This window comes from Lytechinus variegatus, chromosome 3 (genome assembly GCF_018143015.1).
Source record: "Lytechinus variegatus isolate NC3 chromosome 3, Lvar_3.0, whole genome shotgun sequence".
Classification (NCBI taxonomy): Eukaryota; Metazoa; Echinodermata; class Echinoidea; order Temnopleuroida; family Toxopneustidae; genus Lytechinus; species Lytechinus variegatus.
In genome coordinates, this window is record NC_054742.1 from 31,968,978 (window position 1) to 31,989,955 (window position 20,978).

The window sequence follows — 20,978 nt, forward strand, 5'->3', positions numbered from 1 at the left end:
TAAAGGTGCTAATAATTTCGTACAACGTGGAGCGTTGTGGCCCAGTGGATTAGTCTTCGGACTTTGAAACAGAGGGTCGTGGGTTCGAATACCTGCCATGGCGTAATTTCCTTCAGCAAGAAACTGATCCACAATGTGCTGCACTCAACCCAGGTGAGGTAAATAGGTACCGGTAGGTAGTAATTCCTTAAAAAGCTGTGTGGGTTTTGAACGCCTAGCTTAGCCGGGTAATATAGGAGCGCCTTGAGCACCTAAAAAGGGGGATAATGTGCGCAATATAGATAACCCTACTACTACTACTACTACTACTACTACTACTACTACTACTACTACTACTACTATACTACTACTACTACTACTACTACTACTACTACTACTACTACTACTACTACAACCATTACTACTTCTCTTTTGCACTTTTGACATTTCTGATGATGATCATGATAATGATGACAATGATGGTGATGATAATGATGACATAGATTATGACGATGGTGATAATGATGATGACGATGATGATGATTATGATAATGATGATGATGGTTATACTTACGATGATTGTTATAATAAAGGTGATCAGTGGCGGACCGTGACCCGGAGGAGACAAAGCAATGGGGGGGGGGGGCACAGCATTGTTCACAGACAATGCAGTGCCCCCCAATGCTTTGTCTCGTCCGGGTCACGGTCCGCTACTGAGGGTGATGATGAGGGTGATAATAATCATGGTGATGGTGATATTGATGTTCTTCTTGTTTTCGATATTGATGATAATGTGTAAGGCGACGACAGTGATGTAGAGAAAAAAGGAAAAGGCACTTTGAATAATGGACCTCCACAAATAAATGAGTCTTTATTCGCTGTATTTCCTTTTCTTAAATAATTCATGCTAAAAAAATGACTCTATTCATATTTGAATCTGTACATGTATTACGCAATCAGATTTCATGTAAGATTTTATGTCATATCTCATGTAAGTCCGGCAGGACAGTTACATGGCCTTTTGCGATATATTAGATTATTTAGGCACCTGACGAATTAAACACTCTTCAAACGATTTGCCTTGTCTACAGAGGGTTTATGTAATGAACAGATTGCGCATGCGTCAAAACAAAATACTGAACTAACACAATCGTCACGATACATTTTCTTCGGTGAGCGAACACCCACTGTTCAGAATTTACAAGTTTGGACCGTCAGGACACTTCACGTTTAGTACAGTGAGTTGACTTTCGACTGATAGAACGACGATACATAAATTATCCAGTGAAAACGAATAAATAATCATATTACCAAGCATGTGATCTACTGAATCAGCACGTGCTTAAGGCGAATTATACAATTCAGTGAGGATAAAAGACTGAGGAAGTATCTGTAATCAACTTTCCTGGAATCGAACTCCTTTTCCGATAGCTACTGGTCACTAAGCGAAAGAAAAAAAAGCTATTAACGTTAGGGAAAGTTGAAAATTCTGATTACATTTTAAAACTTTACGACATTAACAAGAAAAGGAAATATTCCAACAAATAATCATGCCACTGGTGACGAGACTGTCTGGTGAAGGGGTAATATTAGCAGATTCAAATCGAATTGAAACGGTGGAGGAGGATGAGGAGCTAGAGACTATTCCACGATCTCCACCCAATCGCGAAAATGGAGGCGTCGTGGATGGCGGAGGAGAGAGCGATGGTGGGGATAGAGTCGATGATGACGAAGATGGTGGTGGTGGTGGTGGTCTTCGTCAAAGCAGAGCAATGAGGCTTTTGCAAGATAGACGAAGACTTGTAGATCGGACGGTGAGTGAGGGTCAGCTGAAGATCGTTCCAGTAGGTCTACGGGTGAGGAGCAAATCAACTGATGATGATAGCGAGAGACCGGACTTCTTCGAATTACGAGCCAAAGGTAAAAAAGGAAAATGTTTGGTTTTCCTGAAGAATATCCCTATAAACGCTTTGTTTGTTTACTGTAGTAGAAACCGCTTCAATAACATTGCAACAAATTTTGAAAATGGTATTTGCAGCGAACAGACTCCTTTTTGCAGACAACTTACATTTAACTCTTATGTAACAAGTAAAAATTGAAACTCTCGGCCTATATAGTTAGAAACAAACAACGGAAGGATAGGAAAATGAAATGGTATGCACATATACTCGTGAATATAAAGAATAATGATTTAAAACATGGTTTAAAAATGTAGAACCTTTTTTTAATGGCATTACCCTGAATACTTACTGAGATTGCATACTAAATTCACAATTTAGAATGATTTACATATTTTTAGCAGGTCTGCGGTTAATAAGCTGATACGTGATTTATTGCCTAAAATTGAAGGTTGAAGCTACTTATTAATGAATTGGTATGTCTGACAAATATAATTATGTTATAGTACAATCATCTCGCTTGGAATGTGTCACCTTTAAGTTTGTTGACCTGTCTAAATATCACCTATGCTTTGGTGAATGGGGAGAGGTTAAATGTGCTCTGAACAGTCAAGTTTCATTATCACCGCACTTGTTGCTATATAACTGTGTTAATCTATACATTACTAAATAATGCCTGAGTAAAAACAAATTTAAACAAGCGTTAAGAAAATTTAAACAGAATAGAAACTAGACATTGCTGTTGAAATTTTAACACTTTTGCTTAAAATCTACACCCGATCAGTTCATATCACATCAGACTGAATAAAGCATTTTACTGTACACAAACCATCCCATGACATTTACTATTACAAAAACACCCATGCCGTTTTTACATGTGTGTTTAGTAATCGTTATTTCTTGAAAAAAAAACACAGCAACAGTATTTTGACTCTATAATTGAATTACATTCATATCCAATATGATATATTAGCTTTATTTTGTAAGCTAGTCTATCAAATACCACCAAATTGTTTAGTTATTTTCAGTGTAAATGCGATAAATCGCAGCACCGAGCGCAAAGGTTTTTAGTGGCTCATACTCCTAAACAAGGAACAACATGTCGAGATCCAATATTTCATCCAGAAAAGGTTATCATTTTCACTAGAAAGCGATTGGAAAAATCTCTTATGGCAGTAATATATATTTGTGCCTATTGGCTTATCAATAATAAGTATTTGATGGAAAATAATTCCAATATCCTATTTACCCGCTGAAGTTCTGAAAAAAGATGTGCAGTAAATTGCAATGATAAGGCCCAAACCTACCAGTGACAGGTCTGTGAATGGACAGCCAGATATATTGATTATCTAACTGGACTCGTTCAGGCTGTATTGCAGATTCCATTTTTATTTTTCAATGGAAAAATGCGACTTGATTGAATTATCAAATGGACAGCCATAGAAATTATGCTGCCATAAATATACACGGCATTAATAGTTTGATCAATATTGTTCCCTCTTTTATTCCTGAAGAAATGCATATTTCAAAACAGATTGGAGCCGGTTGACTTGTACACTCTCTTAAACAATATCCCATTTTCATCATGTAAATGTGAACTTATTTCACACAATTAAAGGTGTAAAATGTTTTGAGAGAAATTTTATAACAATTAGTTTTCTAAATAATAGGCAACTGCTTAGGTACGTTTGACTAAATGGGTACAGTAAGAAGGCCACTATGAAAGGGTAGGACGGTCTGCTTGTGAACCTGACAAACCATCATTTTAGATCTGAAAATCCTTTGTTCCTGGTGTAAACTACTAAAACATGCATTGATTAAATATATTGGAGTCTCAATTGATTAAAAAACGAAAAAAAAAACACTCGCCGTGATTCTGATTTTATAACACGGCTAAAAAAGAACATATAATGGCATAATGCAACGACAACGAGCCTTACAGCTGTTCCTGAACTACACTCCCCTTTCTCCCTTGATCATTTCATGATTTGGGATCGCTATAGAGCGGGAGGATATATTTGAAGCTTTTATTCTTAGTGACAGTAGAAAATGGAAGGTAATGATGTGACATATACCATTCGGATCGACATCTACAGAATTAAGCTTTGTTGAACTTTTTGTTGGTATTTGTTTGCATCATTCCATGTATCCACGCTAATCGTTTGATTCAAATGCTATTCATCGTGATAAAATCTACAGTTCTTTTAAAGTACACAATTGTGTTTGGTAGGGTGATCATTTCATTATGGCTTAAAGCAAGTTTTTTATTTTCTCACTTAAACATGAACTCGCGATATCTGATACCGAGGGAATTCTGTTCTTACTTCACCATCAGCCGTCTAGTATACAAAGCGGCTGCGGAACGTTTTTTTTTCGTGGGGGTGGGAGGGCAAAGCCAAAATAGGCAATTATTATGTCAAAATGGGCATTTTGGTGCAAACACTTTTTTTCACCATGATATTATCATTCACGTAAAGTAGCTGTGTGTTTAGAGTATTTGTGGAGCGTTGTGGCCCAGTGGATTAGTCTTCGGACTTTGAAACAGAGGGTCGTGGGTTCGAATCCCAGCCATGGCGTAATTTCCTTCAGCAAGAAATTCGTCCACGTTGTGCTGCACTCGACCCAGGTGAGGTAAGTGGGTACCTGGCAGGAATTTATTCCTTGAAACGCCACCGCGCTGTAAAAGGCTGCGGGGCTAAAGCCAGGGTAATAATATCCAATGAAGCGCATAGGGACGCATTTGGCAGTGATATGCGCTATATAAGCATGTTGGTATTATTATTATTATTATAATAAGGTTCAGCAAGACCTTTTTGAAGTGATTTCTGATTGATTGATTGATTAGATATATATTTTGGCCTAGAAATTTTTTAATGTCTGAAGTTGCAAAACTCGATTTTGGCCAATTATGGCGCTAATCACCGAAAGGGCATCCTTGCGAGCTCAAACTTTTGGACATTTCATGTGATAAGACATGAAAATTAACATCTGAGCAGTTTTTGTAATCATTAAAAAGGTGTATACCTAACTAAAACATATTAACGCGAGCACGAAGTGCGAGCTGGAAATTTGTGATATTCCAACTGAAAACTGGACATTGTTAGGAAAGGATGAGTACCGTACTAAATAATAATTCGTCTTTTCACCATTTCAAATCATACCACGTTGCATACTTTGCTTACACTGTAGACTAAGAAGAAGACATTCAAGATTTTATTTATGATATCACTATGAAATAATGCTCAATTGCATTACACGTTTATACCCCTCCCTTAATTTGAATAGAAGACAGGCACCGCTAATTTGTTGGGAGATAAACTAAACAGTAATTTTGTGAGCCACATTCTGGTAAACTCTGACATAGCAGCAAAACTGATACTGCACTCACATGCATTGCATTTCTGTTCGAATGATAGATTTTGCATTTTGCCAAGGCAGTCGATCATTTTGTTTGAGTTTTGCTCCCAAAATTCGTTTCTCTGTGTTTACATTTCCACAAGCGACCAGAATCAAATTCCCAAAAGCTGTGTCCATCAACAAATATCCATTATTGTTGACTTTGTCCGACACATCCCTTTCCAACATTTTACTCGGTAGAGATCACTTTTTGATTGTGATGACAGGACCGTATGCATGAATGTTTGACTACTTTAATGAATGCTATCGCATACATCATTTAAAAAACAACTCTTTCTCTCTCTAATTTGGATCCAGATGTAATGAAAAACTATTGGCTACGACAAACATTTACGAGCTGGTGGGCTCTTAGAAGCACGCCTTTCGCGGCAGGTAGGCAAAAAACGAAAGCCCCGTCAAAATATCCATTTGTCTTTCCCTCTACTTGGTAGGAATAACGCAATCCAATGAGTAAGTTAAAGCTTTTGTCATCCCCGTTTCCTCATTTCGCTTTACATTACGGGTTTTCACAATAATCCTTCTAAAATTGGACGGCACCCCATCTCCTCAACTTTGGAAAAACATTCACTTGGGCTTTGTTTCGATAATCTGTGTCTTGTGGAATCCGAAGACAGATTAACAAATTTTAGGAGGAAAACAGTGGTATATTTTGACAGGGGACTACTCTATACTGTTCGACGGTGTCGCAATTCGTTGCTTTCGTGTGCAGTGTGTGTGTGCTAGTGTTTTTGTTCCATATGCATGATAACCAAAACGGTTAGTTTGAACCCTCGTGACATCCCCGATATATACCTTAACGCATACATCTATACCCGTAATGTTGTCAAGCGGTACTACTGGATCACTCTTTTTTATTGGGGGGGGGGACTGGTAAACTGATATATATGAGCCCGTGTGAAAGGTGCTACCTCCAACTCAAAGATTTATCAATGTGTAAGCCTACATTTTCCTTAAAAATTTCCTTTAGTTTGAAGCTCCCTGAATATCTGCATCGCCGTTGTCCATAAAGTGGGGATCTTTGAAGTCTATGAGAGTGGGGTACTACAATTTTCTGAAACCCCCTCAAAATTTTGTAATCGGTCGATTTTTTTTAAATCTATGGCAAGAGAAAAGGTTTTCAAAAGGCACATTCCGAACGTGTTTGGCTAAAAACGTTAACTTAAGTTGAGAAATTCTGTGTTTATTTCCCAACCAATTCATCATATCTACTGATGTTGCCTTATTTTGATTTTGCATGAATTTTATATTCATTTTAATTCTATAAAATGTTCATGCTTCGAAATTGTTGCCCTTTAATAGAGTTTTCATTAAATTAAAAAAAAAATACGTCAGGAACAATCACTTCAGAATCATCGTTCCCGCCGATAGCGAATGACCCTATAATTCATGTAATCCCAAAGAAATGTCACTTTACTATAAGGAAAACGTGTAAATATGCATTTCCCAGGCATTCTAATAGAAATCAAACAATATGTATTAAACTGAAGTCCTGAAGAATTATGGCGATATAGACCAATCCTGTGGCTTACGATATAAAAATTGGGAATAAACAGTTTTGATTTATTATGGTATTTTCAAGATTATGCAGATCAAAATATTGTGGAGCTGGTTGCTTATGTAAGCTTATGTTATTCCTTTGGGGAACAGATTCTCACATTTTCTATGCACTTATATTCTTTAAACCTATATGAATTATCAAAGCGCATAATGGTGCTTTTATGGACTTTGTAGTATCTCATAATCATGCAGTTTCAGAGCATTTTAGATTATATATTGGCCGTAATAAGAGGAGGGGAGGGAATAAAAAAAAATCCTTTGGCTGTGACTGTGTATTGTGTCAAGTTCACTGAAATATCAATTCATATCCATATCCTCCCTCCGAGAAAAAGAAAAAATGATAATAAAAATAATAACCAAAGCAAATGGGGGCTTTAAACAATAAACGCTAAAAAAATCGAAACAAATTGTGAATTTTTGCCGTTAAAAGAAACTTTGGTTCTATGATATTCGGAGTACAGCACATTGCACCTGAATAGCAATGGATTGCACTTTATTCCGCTATAACTCAGCGCCAATGGTCACACACAAAAGCCTATCATAAATTATTATAATTAGCTGATTTAGAATTCTAATATAACCTAATTGTTAATAATTGGCCCAGATATGAAACAATATTCACTGTCCGCGTTCTAAATAATCCTATCTAGAATCTAAGGTCATTACGATTTCATACTTTAGTTAGATATATCAAGTGGCCATATATTATACTGCGTAAACGAGAAATGAAGACAATGGTTTGAATTCCTGCTTCACGCCAATGTTGAAATAGTCACAATAGTGCGTTGCCATGAGGTCTCTTAAACGCTTCATAAATCTTACCGGTATTAAATCCCTTATCTGCTATATTGAAAATCTAATAATGCTCTCATAGAGGGTATTATGAAGTAATGAAATATCATCATCTCATCATACCTTACAGTGGCGTAACTACGGGGGGGCATGGGGGGCACGTGCCCCCCAATCGGCTGGCCAAAAAAAAAAAAACGGGGAAAAGGAGAAAAAGAGGGAAAAGGGAAAAGAAACGTAGTGGGGAAAGAAGAAATTATTGTTCATTATAATGTTATGTTATGTTACATAAGAAGCATTTTTTCATAACTTTATAAAACATTATTTGCTTCATTGTGCATGTCTTCATTGTTCGTGTTGTTCTTGGTGCAAGCATAGACTGTTTAACTATATAAATAATCCTGTTGTACTAAAACATCCCGTTTTCAAATTAATATACAACAAATATATTTCCTCGTAATTCGAGTTATTATTGTTTTACGTAGTGACATATTCTTCTTTTCTATGACTTCTTGTGATTGCCCTAATTTAAGGTCTTAATATAAAACATTTCCTGTCCGTGCTAACGTTCGCATAAGTAGATTGGTGAGATTTCTGCTCTTCATGAACTTAAATCAGTCCTTAAAACGTCTGATTTTTCTCATCTGAATATAAAAAATTTTCAGCTCGCGCTTCGCGCTCGCATTATTTAATCAGTGAGATACATATCCGTTTAATGACACTGCATGTCCATAAAATATCTTGTTAGGTCAGTATATCTGACAACTGAGCGCGCTTCGCGCGGTCCCTAAGTGCCTAAAAAAAATTGCTGGTGCCCCCCCGATGCCGTGACCCACGGTACGCCACTGTAAAAGGGGAAACAGTTTTATTACAATTAACTTGTAAGGTTAACACACCAAATACCAGTTTTCTGTCATTTTGCACAAAAAGATTATACAGTGCAGTAAGATTACAGGTGTTCTCGAGACTGCTGCAGGATTTTTTTAAAAATATTTTTTAAGTAGACAATTTTCTAACAGTGTATGGTTTGGCGGCGTATTCAACCATGGACCGTGAATCGAATAGAAACATCTATACCTACCAGCATCATATCTTCTTCCCCTCTATTTTCAAGGTAGTCTCTTTTTAGATTTAATTGAAAATCGCACCACTTTCGTGTATTTCAATCAAAATTGAAGGTAATACTTATTTGAACGGAGGGGGGGGGGGCAGAAGAAAAATTGAAGGGTACCCATTCACGAAGCTTGTCAGACAGTTACCTGTGCTTCTCAGCCAATCAGCCAATGACACTGAAATTGTCAGAGCTGACAATTAAATCAGCGTTGACAACTTTCATGAAACAGTTTCTGGATCGAAGCATGTTTAGGATGATAGAAAATAAAGTTTACTGTATATCGCATAGGGCTTGCCGCAAAGCAGAACGATGCTTTTAGTATTCCTAACATTATGTAGAAACGTGGCGTGTTAGCTTTCTTTGACAATTATCAAAACAATATATTGTATTTTTGTTCTCCATGGCAAAGACCTACACAGCAAAAACTGTGATGTTAACCGGTGTACATAGAGGACCACACCAGTTATTTGACACCGATGTTAAATTGGTGGTGTTAATTTTACACCTATAGGCAGTGGCGTAACTACGGGGGGCATGGGGGGCACGTGCCCCCCCCAATCGGCTGGCCAAAAAAAAAAAAAACGGGGAAAAGGAGGGAAAAGGGAAGAGAAACGTAGTGGGGGAAAGAAGAAATTGTTGTTTATCATAGTGTTATATTATGTTATACAGTGCGTATCAAAAAAAAGTTTACACTTAGAAAAAATCCTGTAAAATTATACATTTATAATATCCTGAAGATTTTTCCACATTTTAACATCGGTACAGGTCCATTTAAGCAAATGACGATAAAACTGTCGAAAAATATTTCCGCTTGAGTGAGCACCACTTACTTTTGAAAAGTTAGTGACAAATGATTTGCGCAGAACTTTGAAATAGTTATGTGAATAAAAGTAGACCTTAATTATGAATAACACGTGCAAATTAGCTAGTAAAATTGATTTGAAGATATCTTTTACCTATTTAACTTGTTTCTTTGCCCAAACCACTTCGAGGAGTGCATTGCGCCCCACCCCACTCCCCCACACACCAAGGCCATCGGGACGATATTTGCTTTACACTGAGCTGTGATTTACATGACATGGCTTGGGCTTGATTTTCATTTTGTCAATCATTGTCAAGCTTGGGAAAAGTGTGGAGAAACAAGTATCAAATAAAAAAATTAAATGTAAACCCACTTAAAATGACAAAAACTTAGTGAAAAAATGCTAGAGATGTCTGATACAAACTTTGGTTCAGATTCAGTTATGTCCTCAGATCCAGCAGGCACAAAAAGGGTAAAAGTTGTGTATACTAAGTGTTAAAATTACAATTTGGGTGGCAAAATTGTTAGAAAATGTTTGAATGTATCCGTTTTATTTCAATTGACTAAAATTGCAAGGGAAATGTATGAGAAATGTTTCGCAGGGTAAGTTTGATTTCACCCTTTCCCCTTGACACAGCGTACAAACGATCATTTCTGCGCAAACAGATTTCTGCGAGCTTTAAAAAAATGGACAGTGCTCGCTCAAGTGCAACATTCTTTCAAAACTTTCACTTTCATTGGATAGATGAGACCTAAGCCCAGGATTGTATGTGAAAATGTTACCCACATGTTGTATATTTTTAAATTCCCAGGGCTTTTTCAAAGTGTAAACTTTTTTTTTGATACGCACTATATAACATAAGAAGCATTTTTCACAACTTTATGAAACATTATTTGCTTAATTGTGTCTTCATTTTTCTTGGTGCTCGCATAGGCTTTTTAACGAGACATATAAAACTGCTGTACTAAAGCCTCCCGTTTTCAAATCAATATACAACAAAATGATATATTTCCTCGCAATTAGAGTTATTATTGTTTTAAGTAGTGATATATTCATCTTTTTCATGACTACTGAAAGTTATTGCCCTATTTGAAGGTCTTAATATAAAACATTTCCTGTCCGTGCTAACGTTAGCATTAGTGGATTGGTGAGATTTCTGCTCTTCATGAACTCCTAAAATCAGTCCTTAAAATGTCAATTTTTCTGATCTGAATATCAAAAAATTTTAGCTCGCGCTTCGCGCTCGCATCATTTGGCTAGTGAAATACGTGGGGTCTTAGTGAATTCTTACAAACAAGCATTGGAATGCCCCTCTTCATGTCTGAATTTCCTAGATTTTCAGCTCGCGCTTCGCGCTCGCAGTATTTCATTAGTGAGATGCGTATGATAATCATGATTACAATGACTTCAAAAAGTGCTCCATGTGTTTAGATGTAATTCTAACAAAATCAGCAAGCGCTTGGCACTCGCAATAGATGACTATGGTGAGATATGTATACTCTGACTTAATGGATTTGTAACTATAGTCCTTAAAATATCCATGTTTTGGGGTCAATATATACAAAAATTTCAGCTCGCGCTTCGCGCTCGCATCATTTGGTTAGTCAAATACGTAGGGTCTTAGAGAATTCCTACAAACAACCCGTAGAATGCCCCTCTTTAGGTCTATATTTCCTAAATGTTTCTTGCAGTATTTGATTAGTAAGATACGTATGATAATCATGATTACATGACTACAAAAGGTGCTTCATGACTGTGTTTAGATGTAATTCTAACAAAATCAGCAAAGGGTGGCACTAGCATTAGATGACTGTGGTGAGATATTTATACTCTTAATGGATTCTAAAATATAATCCTTAAAATTTCCTTGTTTAGGGTCAGTATATACAAAAATTTTAGCTCGCGCTTCGCGCTCGCATTGTTTGTTTAACGAGACAGTTAAGTATCATGATTACAAAACAATTTGCTTTTGATGTCCATTTTTAGCCTTCAATATCAAAAATTTTCAGCTCGCGCTTCGCGCTCGCATTATTTAATCAGTGAGATACATATTCGTTTGATGGCACTGCATGTCCTTAAAATATCTCTATTAGGTCAGTATACCTGACAACTAAGCGCGCTTCGCGCGCTCCCTTAGTGACCCGAAATTTTTGTTGGTGCCCCCCCAATGCCGTGACCCACGGTACGCCACTGATACCTTATCTTCACAGAGTCGTTTAATATCAAACCTAAATTAGGGAGCTATCGTCCGCGCTTTTGTTTTCTCCGTATGTAATTACACTGCCCGTTGACTTCAGGGTTTCTGCTCCATCACGTGATCTAAAAACACAGAACTTTGCTGATATACAACTGAGATCTAAATGAAGCTTTAATTTTGACCAGTAGTTGGTATAGAGTGATTTTTTCCCTGTTTACGTATGCATTGAACTGACAAGAAATTAAAAATTCCATCCATCTTGGTTTTCTTTCAGTAAAGTATACAACACAAGTGGCATATTTTTCGAGATATAAATAGGCATTCTGCCGGAGAAAAGGCCTGCCTGAATTTTCTTCGTGCAAAGATATCTTACTGGTATTAATTGTTAAAAATAAAATGAAATAATTGGATATTTAGCATTATTTAAAGTAGACATCATGGTATTGTCTTTAGAAAAATAATGAAGTCCCTATTTCAGAATAAGAATAGATTTTAACGAAACAAGGTTGTTTTTACACTCATTGAGCTTACACTTCTTTGTAAAAATCAACCTGAGTCACGCATGGATATACAGGCATCGAAGGCCAGGTTTGTCGTTCCAAAAGTCAAAATAATACATCAATACAGTAATATTATAACACTTTCCATTTATTCATAAAGCATGCTCACTCAACCTTGTCATGGTTAGTGTCTTTAATGTTCTTTAATATGTTATAAAAAATCTAGAAAAATTGTACCCATTTTCACTGAGGGAATTATTTTTGACAATCACTTGCGAGTCTATCAAATTATTTGAAGTAAACATGGTAAAAGACAAGCAGTTAAACTTACCTTAGCTAAATCTTGTTTTCAATTTCGTTTCTCCTAGAATTGTGTAGCAGCTAATTTCTGCTTAAGGAATTTTGTTTGGTTCATACTTTTAGGATTTCTACCATTTTTTTTTACATTGGATGTGTAGTGAAATTTGACAAAAGGGGGCTAAGAAGCTTAGTCACAATCCGCTTACCAAAATGAAAATGTCAGATTTGCATGGATTGAGCAATCTCCTTTTTTTAATTATCTCTCACTTTTTATTCATGATCTGACTTCTTTCAAACTTTCACATTTTGTTCTTTTTATGTTTTGTTTCACTCTAATTCACTCTAATATAATTATCAGGTTCAGTTGCCTTTTTATTCAAAGGAGTGGGATTTGGTGATTTTCAATCCTAAATTCTTATCTAACAATATTACAAAGTAAAAACGCTTTATACAAGTGGGTTTGGTATATAAATGTTATTTTATTAGACTTTAAAAAAAATGATTTCAATTCAAACAGTAATCCTTAATTTCTGATTTTTTTTTCTTAAAATTTGAATAATGTTATTTGCACATTCAAAACATTCGTTTAAATTGTCCTTTAACTCTTTAATAACATATCCGAGGTAGTATAGCTACCAGCTTGTATAAAATAAAAAATGGAAATTTATGTTGTTTTTATTGTCTATTTATGATCACCATCAAGAAAACAAACTCTAAAATCAACGTTTCGTGATGCATGCATGCCTTTAACAAAGTGTTATTACTTGTTTCTGAATGGTATCTATACCGTGCATACGTATACCTTGACCTATATTATGTCACTATGTGAGCATGATAAATAGTGTAAAACCAGTCACCCCGGTACCCCAGGCATCAAATTAACCCTTGTAAATTCAATCACAATGTGAGAATTGTGACACATGTGTTGTAGCTGCATCCCCATGAGTTGCGCTTGTCGTTCCTTCGAGAGTTCGGCATCCGTCACATAGGCTATCCCATAGATTGTTCTTGTCCATTTGTGGTGAAATAGTATTTTATGTTTACTACTTTATTTTATGTTAATACCAGAAATATTGGCTTTAACGAATCTAATATTTCCAGTATGAAAATACAACTAATTTTCATCTTTAACATTCATTATTTGCTACACCGTTCAATTCATAAGGCAAGGTATTGTACATATTTGTCAGATTTCGGAGATAATCATAGTTTTTTTCCGGCAACATTTACTGCCCGTTGTTAGAATGTCGTCCATTCCGTGAAAGAAAGCCTCATGAATATTCATAACACGAATCGTAAAGATTTAATCTCCAACTCTTCGAGCATGGTGAAATGTAATAATCCAAGGTTCTGGGTTCGAATACTAGCATATAGGCATGGACTTAATTCGCAAATATCATTTCTTTTTATTTTAAAACTGGAACAAACCAAATTCAAGACTTATAGCCTGATTCAAAAGACTTTATAATTATGGATGAACCCACAATGGCGGGATATTCCCCCACTTTTGTTCAAATTTTATTATATCAACGAATAGCGATTACGTATAGTTCTTATTTGATGATTGATTGGCCTGTAATACCAACATGTCAAGACACTGAGGTTTAGTGTGTGCAATCAAACAATGTGCATGCGTGTGGGACCCAGTTACATCCGTTCACTCCGGTAATGGTAGAAAATATCAATTTAGCACCTCAGATCACCACGGACTAAGATCCATGATGATCCGTGTTGCATCCTTGAAGGTCTAAAATGGGCTTAACTCGACGTTCTAGATTACCATTAATGTTGGGTGGACTATCATAATTTTCTACAAATGAAAATATATCTCATGCCCTCGGAATGTCTATTTCACAACCATTGAGTTTCATGAATGAAATATATAATTCTATTTGTTAAAATCTATGTGCCCTTTTCTTCAAAATGCACGGTGATCTTAGACCACACGGTCGTATGAAATTGATGACAATTTTAACAAAAAAAAAGAAGAATCTTATAACAAGGCATACAAAAAGAATACATTCTATATAAAAATAATGATGCAGCTTTAGCTATGGTAAGAGAATAATGACAACTAAAGTTTAAAGATAAATGTAAAGGAAGAAAGAAACAGCAGCAACTGTAAACAGCCGATCTAGATCGATTCTCTAGCGGGTGGAATTACCGATCTAGGAATGTTCAGCCGGACAGATTGCACTACGTTGCGTTTGGATAAGCTTGCCAGGTGGCGATCAATATATTTTAAACTCGAAGAACTTAAAATTAGAGATGCTCATTCACACTGGGTAGAATGTTACGTTTGGATCTGTCAACACTCAAAATACAAGTACATGTCCACCTCAGCTCGTGTGAACGGGCTTTTTCCTTAATACGTGGGCAGAAAGGCTGAGCAAAGTATATTGAAAAGGAAATTATAAAGGAAAATCCATCTTTAAATCTCTCTACTTTCTGGAAAAAAAATTGAGTAAAAATTTACCCAGTATTTGGTAAAAAGGGAACAAGCATGTTTGCTGCGTAATTTTTTCCCTTATATTGGTTAAAATGCAAGTAAATTTAAATGCAACATAGCGTAAAATTTACAAAGTATTTGGTATCATTTTACCCACCAAGCATACATGTTCCCATCTTACCCAATATTGGGAAAACTGTTTTTAAGAGTGTATCAAAAGTATTGTTTTTGTTGTTTTTAACACAAGTGAATACCTAGTTACCAAGAATGCGTATAGCATTTCCATTTATTTGAATGCAGGATAAAAGAGCATTGCGGATTAAATTGCCTTGCTCACGGGCGTACGTGCCGCGGCCGGGGATCGATCCCCGGACTCTCCATGTTTAGTCAGGCGCCTTCAACCACTCGGCCACGGCACCTCCCAATAGGTGAATATTAGACAGTGACTACTAATTAAATTTATTGGTTAGACTCAACCAGAGTTTTGGTTGATACCTACTATTTATTATCATCACTCTGACTCATATTCACAGGCAGAGTGGTTACTTTGGCCAATCCTTTTAAAGAGTGGATCTTATCTCAACATGCCCTATAGCACTTTTTTAATACACGGTCTCGACGCTGTCATTGGGTATTTTAGTTTTGATGACAAAATGTTTTTTAATAAAAATATTCCCCAACAGAGCTTTTTTTTATCTACACTAAGCCATTTTTAATGTGAATTAAATTAAATTTCAATGGCGTGATTTTGTTTGCCAGAGCTTTTGTTTATAATTTTGCCAGAATTGTTTATGAGAATTGTTTATGACAAAAGTTTTATGCAACGGGTCTGAGATATGACTCAGATCTTGGCAATGTTAACAGTGCTTTGACTGATCTACCGGGGAGGCTAGTTTGGTCGAGTCAATAGTCAGATCGTGCTTGTGCTTGGTACCGATATATTTCGGCACTGTCTTATTGGGTTAACCTTCTAGTACCTCAAATTTACTCCCCTTGTTCTCCAGTTTTTCAAAGACAAAGTTGAGTTTGGAGCTTCGTTTCAGGAATCGTTGAACAAAGTAACAAGTCATATACAGTTAGTAAAACTCTAATATTTGATTGACTGAAGGTTACGTTATTACGAAATTCTAGTATTTGCTCTAATGAAACAGGCTCTGACAAGCGATTACATAAATGTAACCTTGAACCAGTGATATATCATTCGATGATATCGTACATTATTACAACTTCTAACAATATAAACACGTTTCATAATACTCTAAGCATGAACAAGGACACTAGAAATTAATACGTGAAGGCTATACCTTGTACAAGGTGAGGTAGTCATGGAAATTGTAGATTTTTCGACTTTGAGAGAATCGTTTTTCAAAACACGTTTATTTAAATCTATAATCTTAGCTATTATAATTCATTGTAGAGCATTCTCTTTCATGTTTAACCACATGTCAATGACAGAGTTTATTAATAGCACAATTGATTTAAGCGTTGCATAGATTTTTGAAAGAAAACTGGCTTTAGAATATTGAAAATGATGATTAAAGTTAGACGATATGAATTTAACTTCACTGTAAAATCCGATCAACATTTATAAAAAAATGAAGGTCCATATAATGGCCCACAGAAAGATTTTGAAAGTGAGGAGTAGGGCTAAAAATCCATAAAATCGCAATATTGTTTACGCTATTATGTTTACTGAAAAATTTGGGGAGTGGATATAGCGGAAGCCCCCACCCTCCTGACCCGTGCATGCCCCTTTATTATGCCGATAATTTACAGGTTATTCAACTTGCAATTCATATTGATACGTTCATATCGATTTTATGTCCATACCTTAATGTCGCAAAATACCTGTTATGTCATACACTCACATCTTATGAAGACGACACAAAGAATATCCAATACCTGTATTACATTTTCCTTTGCCTTAGAACTATTCTCCGTTGACTGAAGTTAGTGTATGTTGTGCGGGAAGTAACATCCCGATATTTCATATCGAATATTTTCATGTCAATACATTCACATCTTATGAAGATGTTACATGGAATCAGTGGCGTAACTATGGGGGGGGGACACGTGCCCTCCCCCATCGGCTGCCCCCCCCAAAAAAAAAAAAAACGGGGGGAAAAGGAAAAAAGAGGGAGAAGAAAGAAACGTAGTTGGGAAATAAGAAATTATTGTACATTATTTTATATTACATAATAAATATTTTTTCATAACTTTTAAAACATAATTTGCTCAGGGCCTATTTGTTCATTATTCCTGGTACTCGCATCGTTTGTTTAACGAGATATATAATCATGTTGTACTAAAAAGTCCTGTTTTCAAGACAATATGCACCAAATATATTTTATCGCACTTCGAGTTATTATTGTTTTATGTAGTGACATGCTTCTTTTTCATGACTACTTGAAGTGATAGCCCCATTTTAAAGTCTTCATATACCAAAAAAATCCTGTTCGTGCTAACGTTCGAATTAGTGGATTGATGAAACATGTCTGCTATTCAAGAATTCCTGAAAACATTCCATAAAATGTCCCTTTTTCTAATCTAAATATCAAACATTTTCAGCTCGCGCTTCGCGCTCGCATCATTTGGTTAATGAAATACGTATGGTCATAGTAGATTCCTACAAACAAGCCTTAGAATGCCCCTCTTCAGATCTGAATTTCCTATATATTTTGAGCTCGCACTTTGCACTAGTGAGATGCGTATGATAATCATGATTACAATGATTACAAAAAGCCCTTAATGTGTTTGGATGTGATTCTAGCAAAATCAGCAATCTCTTGGCACTCGCATTTAGATGACTATGGTAAGATATATATACTCTTTAATGGATTAAAAAAAAGAAATTGTCCTTAAAGTGTCCCTGTTTGGGGTAAATATATACAGAATTTTCAGCTCGCGCTTCGCGCTCGCATCATTTTGTACGTGAAATACATATGGTCTTCATAAATTCCTACAAACAAGCCTTAAAATGCTTCTTTTCGGGTCTGAATTTCCAAAATTTTAGCTCGCGCTTCGCGCTCGCAATATTTGATTAGTAAAATTCGTATTTTAATCATGATTACAATGACTACAAAAAGTGTTTTATGTTTTCTAACAAAATTAGCAACCGCTTGGCACTTAACTTAGATGAGTATGGTGAGATATGTATTCTCTTATTTGATTCCTAAAAATAGTCCTTAAACTCTCTCTGTTTAGGGTCAATAAGTACAAAAATTTCAGTTCGCGCTTCGCGTTCCCATTGTTGTTTAGCGAGACAGATACGTATTTTTATTTTTTTAATTGCTTATTATGCCCCTTTTTAGGTCTGTATATTTCAGCTCGCGCTTCGCGCTCGCATCATTTGATCAGTGAGATACATTACATATCCATTTAATGGCACAGTCCTTAAAATGTCTCTATTAGGTCAATAGGCCTATACCTGTCAATTGAGCGCGCAAAGCGCGCTCACCGAGTGACTCAAAATTTTCGCTGGTCCCCTCATGCCGTGATCCACGGTACGCCACTGCATGGAATATCGAATGCCTCTATGCAGAGTCTAAATATCACATTTTTACCTTATATTAGTATAGCACTATTCTCTATTGACTGAAGTTAGTGTATTTTGTGCGGAAGTAACATCCCGATATTTTATATCGATATTTTCATGTCGATACATTCACATCTTATGAAGATGGTACATAGAATATCGAATGCCTCTTTGCAGAGTCTAAAAAGCACATTTTTATCTTGCATTAGTATAGCACTATTCTCCGTTGACTGAAGTTAGTGTATGTGCGGGAAGTAACATCCCGATATTTTATATCGATATTTTCATGTCGATACATTCACATCTTATGAAGATGGTACATGGAATATCGAATACCTCTATGCAGAGTCTTAAAATCACATTTTTTACCTTGCATTAGTATAGGACTATTCTCCGTTGACTGAAGTTAGAGTATGTTGTGCTTGAAGTAACATCCCAATACTTTGTATCGATATTTTTATGTCCATACATTCACATCTTATAAAGATAACATGGAGTATCGAATGCCTATATGCAGAGTCTAAAAATCACATTGTTACCTAGTATAGAACTATTCTCCGTTGACTGAAGTTAGTGTATGTTGTGCTTGAAGTAACATCCCAATACTTTGTATCGATACTTTCATGTCGATACATTTACATGTTATGAAGATGGTACATAGAATATCGAATACCTACAGTCTTTACTTGTATATCATGATTTTCCATTGGCTGAACATTAAAAAAGAAAATTCCGTTGAATGAATATGGTGCATGTTTTCTGAGAAGTAGCGTCCCGATACTTGCTATAGATATTTTAATGTCAATACATTTATATCTAAAGAACGTGATGATAAATTATATTGAATGTAGATTCTTCCCCTGTATATCGTTCAATATACAATAAATTATGATTATATTTTTTAACAGGGTTAATTAGGCCCATCTCCCATGAAGCCTTAATAGAAGATTGTTTTGGGTGAATTAAAGTGTTCAAAACTCAATTCAATTAAGTAACGTCTTTATTAAGTTCTATCTTTGCTCATTAATAGGGTTCAGATGAGCGAAAAGTTATGTGAAAATGAAATGTAAAAAGATAATAACTCAATAAACCTGCAAGACAGGAGAGAGCGAGTATAACTATATATATCATGCAGTGATTCATATATGATAAACCTGTAGGTATAGTTTACGATATATTGTCAAGCAATGAGGTTGTATTATGCTTGTTCCTCTATACTGTTAAGAATAGAGTTATATCATATTCACATCTTGCATGTAGATTGATGTGCTGCATTTTGCAAGATTACCTATGAAGAGATTCACCGGTTCCCATTGTTCATTGTTATGGAGATTTTATGTATCTATAACAGCGTCGACCTTTATTCCCCTGCATACTAAATGGATCGCAACACTATCCATTATGAGCTTTTAGTTGAATTACTCTGTACTTATTCCAAAAGAAAAAATAATGCACACTCTCCGCTCATATCGCCCTTTCCCATTAACTGATACACTTATGCGAGTTACAATTTGAATATATTAAGTTGTTAATTTCTTTTTTTTAATCAAGAGAAGCAAACAGCGCTAACATTCCATCATAAAAGAGTTATCCTCAGATTTGATAAAGCCGGGTAATTAAAAATAAAGGTTTCTTTATAATCGGAGAGTGGAAATTGCGCTCTAAAATCTGAAGTGTTAGATAAACAACCCAAACGAGTCGTGAAGTGTTTACCATGACAACAATTATAAAAGAAGGTGCAAAATGTTTTACAGTGCTTTGCAAAAGCAATAAAAAGTGGCGAGTATTAATTGTATGTAAAGTTGACAGTGATTTGATATCGAGGTGAAGGGAAAATGAAAGGCAAATAAAAGTTATGTGACAGTTTAATGGAGAATAGGGAAGATGGTATAGAGAAAAGGGTCTGGAAATGACAGAGAGAAGGGGAGATTTTATAGAGTTGAAAAGATAGATATATAACATTGTACAAATAAGGTATGTTTGCCTGGAACATAATATTAAACAGATTATAACAACACTATTTGCTTTGAAATTCGCAAAATGATACGTGAAATTGGGCAAAATTTCGAAATGTAATATAAGCGCAAGTTTGCCAAGATTCACATCACAGGATTCGATGAGTAATCACGAGAATACAGATTACGGCAGTATAGAGGTAAGGGTTAACAGAATCTTCAAATTTATTGAACGGTGAGAATTAACATGAGGAAAAATCAAAGGTTTGATATGTTTTAGTTAATATATGTTCATGGTCTTCTGCAAGAACTGAATGATATTAAAACAAACGATTGCAGGAAATGTCTTGATACTTGAGATCGAGACGAGATGCATCGCAAAGTGACATGACTAAATCGTGATGCATCTCACAGCGATTTGAAGATATTGATAGGATCCAAGAAAAAATAGCCCTAATGAAATGATAGTCATGCTTATTAACCTC

At 35.7% G+C, this 20,978-nt stretch overlaps 1 protein-coding gene across 2 annotated transcripts in view; it reads left to right on the top strand.

Moving 5' to 3' along the window:
* The first annotated feature begins 1,164 nt into the window (after nucleotides 1-1,164).
* The window catches only part of LOC121410783 (glutamate decarboxylase 1-like), a 60,587-nt gene continuing 40,773 nt past the window's right edge, over nucleotides 1,165-20,978 (top strand). The window contains exons 1-2 of one of the 2 annotated variants that reach the window (XM_041603092.1): nucleotides 1,165-1,899; nucleotides 5,592-5,666. In XM_041603092.1, coding sequence (XP_041459026.1) covers nucleotides 1,530-1,899; nucleotides 5,592-5,666 — 445 coding nt within the window. In that variant the 5' untranslated portion in view covers nucleotides 1,165-1,529. The remainder of the gene's footprint in view (nucleotides 1,900-5,591; nucleotides 5,667-20,978) is intronic. The other variant, XM_041603093.1, reaches the window with a different exon arrangement.